Source organism: Giraffa tippelskirchi, chromosome 6, assembly GCF_054371585.1.
Source record: "Giraffa tippelskirchi isolate mGirTip1 chromosome 6, T2T-mGirTip1v1.2.pri, whole genome shotgun sequence".
In the NCBI taxonomy this organism is placed as follows: domain Eukaryota; kingdom Metazoa; phylum Chordata; class Mammalia; order Artiodactyla; family Giraffidae; genus Giraffa; species Giraffa tippelskirchi.
In genome coordinates, this window is record NC_137280.1 from 80,346,805 (window position 1) to 80,361,625 (window position 14,821).

The 14,821-nt window shown below is 37.7% G+C and overlaps 1 protein-coding gene across 43 annotated transcripts in view; it reads right to left on the reverse strand.

Moving 5' to 3' along the window:
• CANX (calnexin) overlaps positions 1-14,821 on the reverse strand; it is an 81,135-nt gene that overhangs the window by 13,921 nt on the left and 52,393 nt on the right. For 29 of the 43 annotated variants that reach the window (XR_014055946.1, XR_014055947.1, XM_081497675.1 and 26 more), the window contains 3 exons: positions 839-1,015; positions 505-578; positions 20-78 (listed from right to left, as the gene is read on the reverse strand). Coding sequence is in view for 37 of the 43 variants with exons in the window: in XM_081497654.1 (XP_081353780.1) it covers positions 20-78; positions 505-578; positions 839-1,015 (310 nt within the window). In the remaining 6 variants the exon portion in view is untranslated. Of the gene's footprint in view, positions 1-19; positions 79-504; positions 579-838; positions 1,016-3,098; positions 3,247-3,465; positions 3,523-5,222; positions 5,459-8,000; positions 8,142-14,821 lie in introns of those variants that run through there. The other 14 variants (XR_014055948.1, XR_014055951.1, XR_014055950.1 and 11 more) reach the window with 5 other exon arrangements.

The following is a 14,821-nucleotide window of genomic DNA, read 5'->3' on the forward strand; positions in this document are numbered from 1 at the left end:
AATCAAATGCAACTCTCACCATCATATTTGGCAATTTCATCATCAGTGTCATCTTTCTTGGCTTTGGATAAAATCCACCTGTAATTAAGACATCCCCCCAAATTAAGATTCAAATTATAGTTGGCCTATAAAAAGAAACAATGTAAATAATAATAAAAACAGGGACTATCCAGCTTTTCTTAGCCCACCTAATCACTCTACTTTCAACTTTTAAATATCTCTTTCAAGTAGTGATAATATATTGTACTCAAATCAAAAGTCTGTAACAAAAAGTACCAAACTCATGAGATAATTTCACTTTTTAAGACTCAAGAGAAAAAAAAGAACAAAATACAGGGTGAAGGGAAAAGAAATGGAAGCAAGAACCACGTGTTCTAAAAGATTTTTCCTAATGGGACTGAAAATATAAAATATTATCTAAAAAGGAATCCACTATTCTATCTTATTTACATGATTTACATGATGTCTGCCTCTAAGATTTTTTTCCCCCTAAGAAACACTTACCCTGACAGAGTTCCTCTGTCAAAGGAATCAGCAAAATACACTTCCCCGGTTGGAACCGGAGCTTTGTACGTGACCTGTGTTAAATATAAAAATGAATTAAGAATTAAAATATTCTCAGTAGGATCTATTCTCTTGGTTTGCTTTCAAACTTGCATGGCTGGCCCTCAAATTCAATCCATACATTTATCTTTGGGACAATATAACAAAGGTTGACAGAGAGAGCAATAAGTATTTTAGCAAATTTTGCTTTCCCTGTGGTAAGGATCCAAAATTTACCTTCATCTTTTGATTATCTCAAGAGGCAAAACGAACAGATTCAAAGATCACATCAAACCTTTGGTGACGGCAGACTGCTGGCATCTGGTTTCGGTTTTGAGTCTTCTACCTCTTCAATGACATCATCAAGGTCATCCTCAATGTCAATCACATCATCGTCATGTCCATCATGAGCTTGAACAAGAGCAGTTCCAAGGACCAGTAACATACACAGCAACCACTTCCCTTCCATGATCTAAATATGTTTTTAAAAAAGTACAGTTAAATGTATCACCTCCTTTCAAAAATTTTGAACCCCTCTCTTATTTAAAATTAAGGCTTTCAAATCAGAGCTGAAAGGAACTTTTTATAGATAAAGAAAGTGAACTCAGAATAACAGGTTTTCCTAAAATCAGTTAGTTAAAAGATCCAATTTCAAGAAAAAAATTCAAAATATAACTCAAACATAAACAATTGTCCCCATATAGAATATCGTGTTTGCTACACAGACCTGGGGTGTTCAGATACAATTTCAAAATAACTTCTTGCATTTGTAAAGAGCTTTACAATAGACATGGAGAAGGCAATGGCACCCCACTCCAGTACTGTTGCCTGGAGAATCCCATTGACGGAGGAGCCTGGTAGGCTGCGGGTCGCTAAGAGTCGGACACGACTGAGCGACTTCACTTTCACGCATTGGAGAAGGAAATGGCAACCCACTCCAGTGTTCTTGCCTGGAGAATCCCAGGGACGGGGAAGCCTAGCGGGCTGGCGTCTATGGGGTCGCACAGAGTCGCACAGAGTCGGACACGACTGAAGAGACTTAGCAGCAGCAACAGTTACAATAGACAAAGCCCCTTTTACAGAATAGTTTAAATGAGTTAAAACATTACAATGAAATAACAGAGGAGTTAGCTTGCCTCACATTAAAGACTTAATTTAGATTAGATGCTGCTGTTCTTGTCCAAAGATCAACAAGCATAGGTATGGTTTTTAATTAGTGTTTTAAGGGACTTCCACTGAACCTCCTGCAAAGCAGGGGACTTGAGTTTGATCCATGGCTGGGGAACTAAGAGCCTACATGCCTCGGAGCAACTAAGCCCACAGGCCACAATTAGAGACTCCATGCTCCTCAACAAGATTCTGCATTAAAAAAAAAAAAAAGATTCTGCATGATGCAATGAAGATCCCACCTGTCAGCAACTAAGACCCAATAAGCCAAATAAATAAATAATAAATCAGTGTTTTAAGATTCAAGAAAAAAATATATTAAACCACAGACCAACTATTTTTATCTATTTTTTCTAAGCCTTTAAGTGTCTTATATATTATATTAGATTGTCATGAATGGTAGTCAATCCTCTTTCCAAAACCACAGATCTAAAGCTATAAAAACTGAGCTACATGGATGCACAAAATGATTTGGTAGTAGGTAGTATTTTAATTCTGCAAGACAAAGAGTTCTGGAGATGGATGGAAGTGAAAGCTGTACAACAATGTGAACGTACTCAATGTCACTGAACTTGATGGTTAAGATGGTAAATTTTACAAGTATTTTCACTATAGTAAAAAAGATTTTATAAAAATAAAGAAAATAGCTTAATTTTTTTGGTCACTTGTAAATCAACTTATTCTAATGCTGAATTTAAGGCCTAATTCCTTATAAATACTATAATCCTTTGAAGTGAGTAACTATATAGAACTAGATTTTCACATATCATTTGGTGGTATTTATTTATAAATCTTGGGTACTGTTTTCACAAAATGAAAGAAAGTAAAGCTCACTGGATTCCTAGGCAGCACAGAAAATAAAAGAAAAGATTTTTACAAAAATAAAAAGTCACTCATAATCTTTCTTAGGACTGGTATTAGAGTTTACGAAAAACTCTCAATGTCAAAATTCTGCTATGGCTTCTTATATACCAAGAAATGCCAGTAATTTCAATTTTTCACTGGTAAGGCTTCTATTCTCTACCACCAAAATAATATACAATGGCATAGCAATATTGCTTTGATTTACAACTACACTGGATTCTCTGAAACTAAACAGGCTGATTCAACACTTTTATCTAAGTCAACTGTATACAACCTTATAAGTCCTCACAGAAATAATACTATAAATGGTAGTTGGGTTCCCAGGGATAAACTAAATCAAATTAGCCCACAAAATAGTTAAAACAATCTATGCATACAATTATTACAACTTTCAAAAAGGCAAAATGTGATAAGCCTAGTAGCAATTAAGTGAATCACAAAACCAATGCATTAATAAGGACTATGTATTGATGTTAAAACACTGCTGCTCAAGGAAAAGCTAATCACGGAGATGAACTACTGACCTTTCAAAAATGGGATTCAGGTAGGGTTTAGTGAGGGAGAGTACAACTGCAGAACAGGAAGATTGATTTTTTTCTCTTAATTTTTAATTTGTTGATATACTATTGTTATGTTATGGGCTTCCAGGTGGCTCAGTGGTCAAGAATTCATCTGCCAATGAAGGAGATGCACATTCGATCCTTAGGTCGGGAAGATCCACTGGAGAAGGAAATGGTAACCCACTCCAGTATTCTTGCCTGGGAAATCCTATGGAGGAAACTGGCAGGCTACAGTCCATGGGGTTGTAAAAGATTTGGACAAGAGTGAGCAACTGAGCATACATACACATACAACATATACTGCTATTATGGGCTTAACTGTGTCTCCTACCTCAAATCTGTATGTTGAAACTCGAACTCCCAACATAACTATATTTAGAGATAGGACCTGTAAGGAAGCAATTAAGGTTAAAAGAGGTCATAAGGTTGGGGCCCTAACTGATAGGCCTGGGGTCTACAATAAGAGGAAGAGAACCAGGAATCCATGTGCACTGAGGTTTGGTCCACACGAGGACACAAGAAGATGGTGGCCCTCTGCAAGCTGATGAGAAAGGCCACCCAAGAAGCCAGCTCTGCCATGCCTTAATCATGGACTTCCAGACTGTAAGAAAAAACTTCTCTGTTGTTTAAGCTACCCGGCCTGTGGTACTGTTATGGCAGTCCAGGCAGACGACAATTCTCCTTAGGTTAAGTATAATGTCACAAGGCAGTTCTTCTCTAACTTGAGCATGCATCAGGGGGCTTTTTAAAACAGACTGCTGATTCAGTAGGTGTGCACTGGGCCTTTACATTTCTATCAGGTTCCAGGGGATGCAAAGGTTGCTACCTTGAGAACCACTGATTAGGGTTTATGAATAATCAACTTGTGTTTTGTTTTCCAGTTTATAAAAGCACTTTCACATAGTTACATTATTTTGTACACCTCCCTTGAGGTATTACTAAGATGTAGTGAAATGAAAATAACCCAATCATTTACTCAATATCACAACCAATAAGTGAGAGTCAAAGAATTCAAATCTCCTATTTCTATTACACTAGACAAAATGTAGCTGCCTACCGAACATGTGTGATAGAGACAGGATAGAAAGACTAGTCAGGAAGGGTCCTGAAGGGATGGTCTGGAATGGAGGATTCAGGTAGGGTTCAGTGAGCAAAGAGTGTGACTGCAGAACAGGTTATTGGACCAAGGAACTTAGGAAAGGTGGCATCTGTGTGGGGGAGGCTGAATAAAAGTAAAACTTTTCCGGTAGCAGAAGGCTACCATCCCAGTCAGGAACAACAAAGGGATCTGGAGTCTCCCGCAAACTTCAGGAAATGCAATTCTCTCCACCACCACTTCCCCTACACCCTGAGTTTCAGGAGCTGGTTTTTCAGGTTTGAGAACTCTCAGGCACTTATCTGTTAACTTTCGCATTATCTAGAGGGTTGTTAAAGCTGTGGAGGAACCACTACTGCCAAACCATGACAAATCAATTCTCATAGCTGTGTGTTTATGAGCCTAAGAGACTGCTAGTTTTACATATGCTATTTCAATATTTGTCAAAGTAATTTGCCAATACTCCCAAGAAAATGCTACAGTAAACAGGTCTAGTTTCAAGAGCCACTATTAAGCCAGCCCAAACAGTCCAAGTTTTGTTAAAGATTTGGTCACACTTAGAAATAATTCAAAACAATATATTTTAAGGTGATCTTAATTCTCCACTTCATTAATGAAAATCCAACATTACCAAGAGACAAAACCCACCCTCATTTCAGTCCTCCTACCCACACTCCTTGTATCAAAAAGGATGTTGCACTATTACGATTTCTATAAGAAAACACAGGAGAAATTTTAAGCAATCTTGGGTTTGACAAAGAGCTTCCAATACATCAAAAGATACACAAAAGAAAATAATTGGTTGAACTTACTTCAACTTTATGAAAGAAACTTGAGAATTAAAAAACAAATCAAGCTAGAAGAAAATATTTGCAAAATATACATCTAATAAAGAAATGGTTTCCAAAATGTACAAAGAACACAAACTCAACCAGTAAAAAAACAGACCACCCAATTACAAAATGGGCAAAACATCTAAACAGATACCTCACCAAACAAGATATTTAGGTGGCATATGAAAAGATCAAACATCATCTGCCATTGCTAAGTCGCTTCAGTCGTGTCCGTCTCTTTGCAACCTACAGTACTGGAGTGGGTTGCCGTGCCTTTCTCCAGGGGATCTTCCTTGACCCAGGGATCGAATCTGTGCCTCCTGTAGCTCCTGCACTGCAGGCAGATTCTTTACCGCTGAGCCACCGGGGAAGCCCTTTCATCTGCCATTAGGTAACTGCAAACAACGAGATACCACAATACACCTATTAGAATGGCTGAGATCCAAAACACTAGCAAGGATGTGAAGTAACAGGAACTCATTTCACTGCTGGTGAAAATCTAAAATTTCAGGCACTCTGGAACATACTCTGGCAATTTCTTACAAAGCTAACCATAGACTTACTATATGATTTGTCAATCATGGTCCCAAGTTCTTGCCCAACTGATCCGAAAGCTTACGACTGAACAAAAACTGTCACACAAATGTTTATAGCAGCGTTATCCATAATAACTCAAAACTTGAAGAAACCAAAACGTTCTTCAGTAGGGGAATAAGTAAACAAACTGTAGTACACCCATTCGATGAAATATTGTTCAGAGATTAAAAGATGAGCTACCTAGACTGAATCACTTTGCTGTACAGCAGAAATTATCACAACATTGTAAACAAACTATAAACTATACTTCAATAAAAAAAAAAAAAGATGAGCTATTAAGCCAAAAAAAGACTTTGATGAATCTTTAGTGCATACTGCTGAGAGAAGGCTAACTGAGTCTGAAAAGGCCACATGCTATATAATTCCAATTAGATCATATTCTGAAGAAGGCCAAACCCTAGATAGCAAAAGAAAAAAAAGAAAAATCAGAGGTTTAGAGGAGGTGGTCAGGTTGAATAGGTAAGCACAGGGGACTTTTTTAGGCAGAGAAACTATTCTGTATAATGTAATTATGGATACATGACACTACACATTTTTCAAATCCCATAAAACTGAACAGCACAAAGAATGAATCTTGATGTATGGAAATTATAAAACATCATTTAAGAGGTTGAGTGATCCAAGGATAGACACAGGATGTGACAAAACAATCCAACTGTATTACAAATATATGAAACAACCTCAATGAAAGAGGTGGCGGGAAAAGATGTTAACCTAAGTAACTCTGGAAATCAGTGAAGTCTGTAAAACCAGACTATACAAAAGCACTATACAAGTTAAGTTGATTCACATGAGTATACAGGTTAACAATTTGGATACTGCTATACATATATATCAGAATCGAACTATTAAGGAACTGGATGGTGTGTGGTAGGAGCCACTTTCAATGCTGAGCATGGAAACTTTACGGACAAGCAATGCAAAGAGGCTAAGATAATCCACATGGTAATGGACAAGAGTTAAGAGACTACAGTATGAACTCATGTTTATCTTAATATACAGAGGGTTACGTACGAAATATTTATAGATATGTGCATATAAACCACTTAGTATACATACATTTTCTTGCTCTATCAGCTAAGAGGGCATACAAGAAACTACTACACCTCAGTAGCAATACAATAAATACCCTAGTACCAAGGATTTTGGTTTCCAGTATCATCTCCAATAAAAGGAAACAGGGTTCCTTGGCTGATTCTAGGATTAGGGCAGCAAACATATAAGACAAGCCTGGAACATCTTGTACTGCCAGAAAGTGACAAAATGTTCAAAACAAAAACACTCACAATGATGGGGGGCTATGTCAAAGGAAAAAAATAAAGAGCAATGGCCAAAGCTGGAACAATATGAGCAATAAAATAAGTGGTATTGGATTATATTCCAAAGCACAAAATAATGCCCATGAATCTACACATTACATTACTGAATAAATACATGAGAGTAAATAAATAAGAGGCAAATTTCCCAGGCAGAAATATTCCAAGTAACAGATACAGATAGTCCACTGTCAAGGAGGAGAAGCATAACTCCTTGCCCTTACATGTGGGCTACACATAGTGATATCCTTCCTGTATGGGAACAGGAAAAGCAGGAATTTTACAGTGGAGAAACCCAGAAAACACTACTTCAGCCAGGTGCTCAAGGTAAAGATCAAAAGTGATGTCATGTTGACAGCATGTACCCTTGATAACCATGTGATGAAAATAGTACTTTAACCTCTGTGGTCTTTCTCCCCAAAATCCATATTCCCTCTAATCATGAGAAAAACATCAAGGAAATCCCAAAAGGGGGACATTCCTCAAAACAGCCTGATCAGTAGTCCTCAAATATGTCAAGGACATCAAAAACAAAGAAAATCTAAAAAGCTGTCACAGCCAAGAGGAGTTTAAGGAGACATGATGACTAAATATAATACGGTACCATGGAACAAGAGCAGCAAGTAAAAACAAAGGAAATCTGAATTAAATATGGACTTTGGTAATTACCATTATCCGTTCATTAATTATAATAAATGTACTATACTAATGTTGTTAATCATGGCAGAAATGATTCTGTAGATTTAAAACGATTCTGTAAAAAATTCATTTTTTAAAAAAAGGATGTTCCACTATTATGCATCAAATATTTATCTCCTATCCCTCCAAAAAAAATTTCAGGGCTGAAATATATACTATTGGAATCTAGTCTAATCTCTTTTCGGAGAAGAAACTGAGGTTCAAGAGACTGACTTGCCAAAAACAGTTATTGGCAAAATCAGGAGCAGAGGCCAAGTCTCCTGTTTCCCATACTTAATAATTTTATACCACTTTTGTCTTAGAAACAAAATGATTTTTCACACACATTAATGTCCAGAAGACGTCTGAGAAGAAGCTTTTTCTCCCTTTAAAACTCCTCAAGGCCTTCTCTGGTGGTCCAGTGGCTGAGAGTTCACGCTTCCAACACAGGGCAGCTGGGTCTGATCCCTGCTCAGAGACCTAGATCCTGCATGCCACAACAAAGACCCAGCACAGCCTAATTAATTACTTTGGGAAAATAAATAGAACTCTTCATGTGTATTAACACTTAGAAACTCCTAAGCAGAGAGTGTAAGCGCTTCCCAGGTAGCTCAGTGGTAAAGAATCTGCTTGCAATGCAGAAGATGTGGGTTCAATCCCTGGGTCGGGAAAATCTCAACCTAGAGAAGGAAACGGCAACCCACTCCCAATATTCTTGACTGGGAAATCCCATGGACAGAGAAGCCAGGCGGGCTACAGTCCATGGGGTCGCAAAAGAGTGGGACATGACTTAGCAACTAAACAACAAAGCAGACAGCGTATTTCTCTGTTGTCACTATTTCTAAGATTAACAGGAAATATGTAACAAGAAGCTTAACAACAAAGCAATAATGCTGTAAACAAATAAATAGCACACTTCCCCCACTGCCAACTTCCCCAAAGTCACAGAGCAAATGACTCCTAGATCTAGAATGTTCAAGAAAAAAAGTGAAGAAATTATGTGCCTTTAAAGCAACAGTTAGAACTGGACATGGAACAACAGACTGGTTCCAAATAGGAAAAGGAGTACGTCAAGGCTGTATATTGTCACCCTGCTTATTTAACTTATATGCAGAGTACATCATGAGAAACGCTGGGCTGGAAGAAACACAAGCTGGAATCAAGATTTTGGGAGAAATATCAATAACCTCAGATACGCGGATGACACCACCCTTATGGCAGAAAGTGAAGAACTAAAGAGCCTCTTGATGAAGGTGAAGGAGGAGAGTGAAAAAGCTGGCTTAAAGCTCAACGTTCAGAAAACTAAGATCATGGCATCTGGTCCCATCACTTCTTGGGAAATAGATGGGGAAACAGTGGAAACAGTGTCAGACTTTACTCTTTTGGGCTCCAGAATCACTGCTGATGGTGATCGCAGCCATGAAATTAAAAGACGCTTACTCCTTGGAAGGAAGGTTATGGCCAACCTAGATAGCATGTTTAAAAGCAGAGACATTACTTTGCCAACAAAAGTCCGTCTAGTCAAGGGTATGGTTTTTCCAGTGGTCCTGTATGGATGTGAGAGTTGGACGGTGAAGAAAGCTGAGCGCCGCAGAATTGATGCTTTTGAACTGTGGTGTTGGAGAAGACTCTTGAGAGTCCCTTGGACTGCAAGGAGATCCAATCAATCCATCCTAAAAGAGATCAATCCTGGGTGTTCTTTGGAAGGTATGATGTTGAAGCTGAAGCTCCAATACTTTGGGCACCTCATGCGAAGGGTTGACTCATTGGAAAAGACCCTAATGCTGGGTAGGATTGGGGGCGGGAGGAGAAGGGGACGACAGAGGATGAGATGGTTGGATGGCATCACCGACTCGATGACATGGGTTTGGGTCGACTCCGGGAGTTGGTGATGGACAGAGAGGGCTGGCGTGCTGCAATTCATGGGGTCGCAAAGAGTCGGACACGACTGAGCGACTGAACTGAACTGAAACCAAGTCAACACTTTCCAGCAGTAAAGAAACATTAACATTGTCTAAGTCTCTTCACAGTTCATGGTCACTAAGCTACATCACCTCTTCCAGTGCAAGATTTCTCATAGTCCCGAATGCCATTAGAACAGTTTCTCTCATACTTTCTGCTTGAAAGCCATCATTTTCCTGGAGTACTTCATTTCCTGATTTTCCTCTAAGAGTCATTTCTCTCTCTCTCTTTTTTTTAATCACTGCAAGGCTATTACCTTAAACTCTACCGCGGTGCCCCTTTGAGCTTGGGTGCAAATGCTAGGTGGGTGTCTAATTCATGACTACTGAGTGCCACAAACCGTCTCACAGCAGGCTCATGTAAATTCCTGTCTTGGCCAAATTACAAATTACTTACAGACCTCCAGGAGAGTAGCAATTAAAAATCAAAACCACAAACAAGAAAATCTTTTATCATTCATGAGTCTACCAAAGTGAACTTTTCTTAAAAATACCCTTAAATTATATGTAAATATAGTTTTGTGTGGCTTTATCGTACAGTATCCCTTAACCAGAGCAAAAGTGAAGTCAATAAAACCAATACTATGGAGGGCCAAGACTATATGGGCCAAGTTCTGATTTCCGTTGATCCAGAACTTGATCTGCAAATAAAACTTACAATTTCTAGGTTCCAGAGAAGTGAACAGACTGCACTTCCTTCAAATACTCATTACATATTTCTCAGCTACATTTTTTTTCCCCCCTTTGGCCGTGCCTCATGGCTTGAGACATCAGCGATCAAACCCAGGCCCCAACAGTGAAAATGTCTAGCCATGAGACTGCCAAGGAATTCTCTCAAATGGACTTTTAATAAATACTGGGTGGCAGGGTTCAAGACTGTTTCCTGGCAGTCACAAGACTGAAGTGTGACAATTCTGTATTACAAAGGGTTAAAGGAGAAAATGGGTCTAATGCCTATCAGCAAACCTGGCACATATTCAACACTAAACGAATGTTTGCTAATAGTGGTCAATTCCATGAAGGCCAACTAGTTATCAAATATTAAAAAAAAAAATCTCTGACCTTCAGGATCAATAGTGTCCTTAAAGTCTGGAAACATAAAATGTATTTGCCCATGTTTTCAGAGTTCATGAATATTCAGGGGGGTTGGAGGTGGATAACATAAACTCATAATCTTTTATCTAACTAGGAAAAAACATGCAGAGATCTGTTAGTACTACTTAAGACTCCAGCCTGAATATTTTGTCTATAAAAAACACCAAAAAAGCAAAAATTTTAAGTATCAACTAGTGTCATGATAAAATTGTACATAACTATATACACCCAAGGGCAGGTAAAACCTGGAGAAATCCAAATATGGTCTGTAGATTGTACCAATGCAATTTTTTCCTACTTCTGATATTTTACTATAGTTATCTACCTATACTGCTATTTGGGGAAGCTGGGTATTGGGTACAAGAGATCTCTCTGTACTATTTTGCATCTTTTGCAGGTCTATAAGTATTTCAAACCTGAAAGCTTCTTTTAAAAAATGTATTACCGGATCAGTATATCTGGTTCCTTAGACTTGATCAAAGTTGTATAGAAACCAGCTTTAAATCGACCCAGTCTTTCAAAGCACAGAAATAGAGAAAGACCCAGAAATGTGAGTTGGATTAGAAATCTGAACATCTTGCCCCCTTCCTGTCCAGTTAGTAAGTGTTTTGCTTTTAATAATCAAATATAATTATCAGCCTATATCCAAGGCAGAGAATCTCTACCCCTGGGATCACATGGACAAATGTACACAAAGCCAAGAAAATATATGCATATTTGTAATATACATTTATAAGTAATATAAATGATTTCCAACTTGCGTCTCAATTTTCCAAGGACAGAACAAAAAGCCCAGTTCTCAAAATCTCAGAGTCAGAAGGATTCTTCAAGAGACCTTAATCTATTCACTCTTAATATTTCAGTTCACTTTTTAACTTTTAAGAGTGAATTTACTTTGAATTCTAGAAATGGAAGTATTCTATTTTAAAACTGACGATTCAGAAAATTAAGACTTTATGCAAAAGGCAGTTCAGTGTATGTGATGGTGTAAACTGTCATGTCAGAGAAATCTGGGTTCAAGACTTTCTTGATCCTCTTTGTGGCCTTGGTCAGCTTATTGAACTTACAGGAGTCCTTCTTCCCTATTTTATAAATGTAGCTATTAGTACTACTGGCTCAAAGGCTTGCTGTGAAAATGCAAAAAGATAATACAAAGTCTATCAGAGTCCAGTACTTCATAAGTACACAAATGGTTTGTTCTTTTGATACGCAATTAGTACAACCACATCTTCAATTCCAAGACGGCCTACACCTCCTACATATCTCAACAAAGCTGAATGATTTTATGTAACAAGAACTAGCTTTCTTCTCGTTACATTCTATGATTTTTTTTTCTTTAACTCTTCCTTGCAATGGAGCATTTGGACAGGGAAACATCCCTGTTTATCTGTGATTTTTTTTATTTCCTGCTCTGCCACCAATTTTATGAATTCCTCCAAATTTATTTTTGGTTAATGGTAACTCTGTTCTCAGGACACATTCTAAAGAGTCCTATTATTTTACTATATATACTGAATAATACACATGAGACTTCAACTGAACACAAAAAATTCTATTAGAAACATACACATTCTGCATTGAATTTCAACAAATCAAAAACTGATTTAGAGCAATTTTAGGAACTGGCAAACACTAAAGAAATATTAAATTTGTCACCTCTCATAGGCAGTATCTTTATGCTCAGTAAGGGGCCATTCAAAAAAAAGTTTTAAAACAAATGGAGTCTCAAATTATTTTTAAATTTAAACTTTTAATATTTTCAAGATAGTCTATTTTGCATCTATTTTCATAAACATATTAGTCTATGGCTTTCTTATGAGGTCTTTGTCTAGTTTTGGTATCAGGGTAATAGTGGCCTCATAGAATGAGTTGGAAAGTGTTCTCCTCTATTCTATTTTTGGAAGAGTTTGTGAGGGATTAGTGTTAATTCTTCCCTAAGTATTTGGTAGAATTCACTAGTGAATCCACTTGGTTCTGGGCTTTTCTTTATAAGACTTTGTTTCTTAAAAGTAGTTAGGGAGACGTCCTTGGTGGTCCAATGGCTAGGACTCTGTGCTCCCAATGCAGGTGGCCCCAGACAGTCAGGGAACTGGATCTAAGCAACTAAGACCCAGGGCAGCCACATAAATCATTTTTTTAAGTAGTCAGGAAATTTCACTTCTAATTCCTTTAATCCATGAGAAATTAGAAAGGAACAAGAAATCTCACAAAAGGAATTTGTCTCTTTGGAGGGTCAACGAAGTTCCCTTATATTTCTGGTTTGTTGGGGGCTTCTATCATGAAAGGGTGCTGCACTTTATCAAACTGAGACGATCATGTAGGTTTTTTGTCCTTCATTAATGCAGTATATTAAATTCTTTATTGTATGGTAAACCAATCTTACATTTCTGGGTTAAATCCCACTTGGCTGTGGTGTGTAATTCTTTTTTATATGTTGCTCGATCCCATTTACTAGCATTTTGGGGACTTTTGTGTCTATTTTCTTAAGGGATATTGTTCTATGGTTTTCTTGTGAAGTCTTTCATTTTGCTATCATGGTAATATTGGCCTTAAAGGATGAGTTAGAAGTGTTTTCCTTTCTTCTATTTTTTACAAAAGTTTGTGAAGGATTGGTATTAATTCTTCCCTAAGTATCTGGTAGAATTCACTAGTGAAATCATTCGGTTCTGAAGCTTTTCTTTTTGGAATTTTATCTCTTAAAAGTAGTTAGGAAATGTTACCTCTAATTCCTTTATTCCACGAGAAATCAGAAAAAAGAACAGAAGTGACCTAGCTGGCAGAACTGGTTATTTTAAAAAAGTGATTTTTCTTTTCTTTTGACTGCGCAGCTTGCTGGATGTTAGTTGCCCAACCAGGGATTGAACTCGGGCCCCCTGCAATGGAATATGCAAGTCCTAACCACTGGCCCACCAGGGAATTCCCCAAAGTGATTTTTTTTGAAAGGCTGTAAGTAATTAAAAAATGAAGCAGTCTTTCCTTCATGTAGGCTATCCATTTATCTACCCTTTTAAAATGTTATGTCTTATCGATTTTAGACACCTTTAGATTGTCTAATTTAATCTTCATAAGATCCCCAGGAGGTTACATCATCCCATGTGACACAGGAAACTAAGGCTAAACTGTCCAAGGTCACAGTTAAAAGTACAGTTAATGAGCAGGATGGGCTTCCCATGTGGTTCAGTGGTAAAGAATCCACTGGCGAAGCAGGAGATGAGGGTTTGATCGCTGGGTTGGGAAGATTTCCTAGAGGAGGGCATGGCAACCCATTCTCGTATTCTTGCCTGGTAAATCCCAAGGACAGAGGAGCCTGGTGGGCTACAGTCCATGAGGTCACAAGAGTCAGACACAACTTAGCTCCTGCGCAACAACGAGCAGGAACTCAGAAGTCACAATCCCTAATCTTCTGCTTAATAACTTGGCATATTGGGTAAATTACTAACTTCAGGGCCTCAGTTTCTACATCTCTAAAATAACAACACTGTGTACTTCTTAGGATAGTCACATAAACAAAATGCATGCAATGTGTTTATATCAGTACCTGGCTTACAGAAATGTGCAACATTATCAGTGATTTCTACTATTACTAGGTATTACCCAGTGACACCGTTTAAGCTTTGATGGTCCTAAAACGCTGAGTTTTAACGGCGATAAGAAACTTGAAGTCTTAGATTGAAAAGGAACCACTTGAAAGAAATTTGATTCCAGTCACAGATAACCATTTTACTACTACTTTCCATTCCTCTGGTATCACTACATCCAGTCAAAATATAAAAGCACTTAATAGTGGGAGGGAAGTACATAAAATTCAAAGTGGTCCTTACTGTAAATGCTCATCCACTAAAAAAAATAGATGTACACTGCCTAATTCAGTTCTGAATTTTGCTTTTCATTGACAGGAACATTAAAATGTATTTTTCCATAGCACTTTCCTTTTTCTTATAAACTAAGTAGATTTAAAATGTGGATTTCCGAAACATTGCTGAAGATTCTAAGTTACTTAAAAAATAAAATTCTCCAAATAATTTTCACAGTTAAGCTTAATTTAAAACTCATCTGTTATAGTTAACAAAGCATTCAGCCTGCACTTTTCTGACAAAGTTCTACAGTAAGC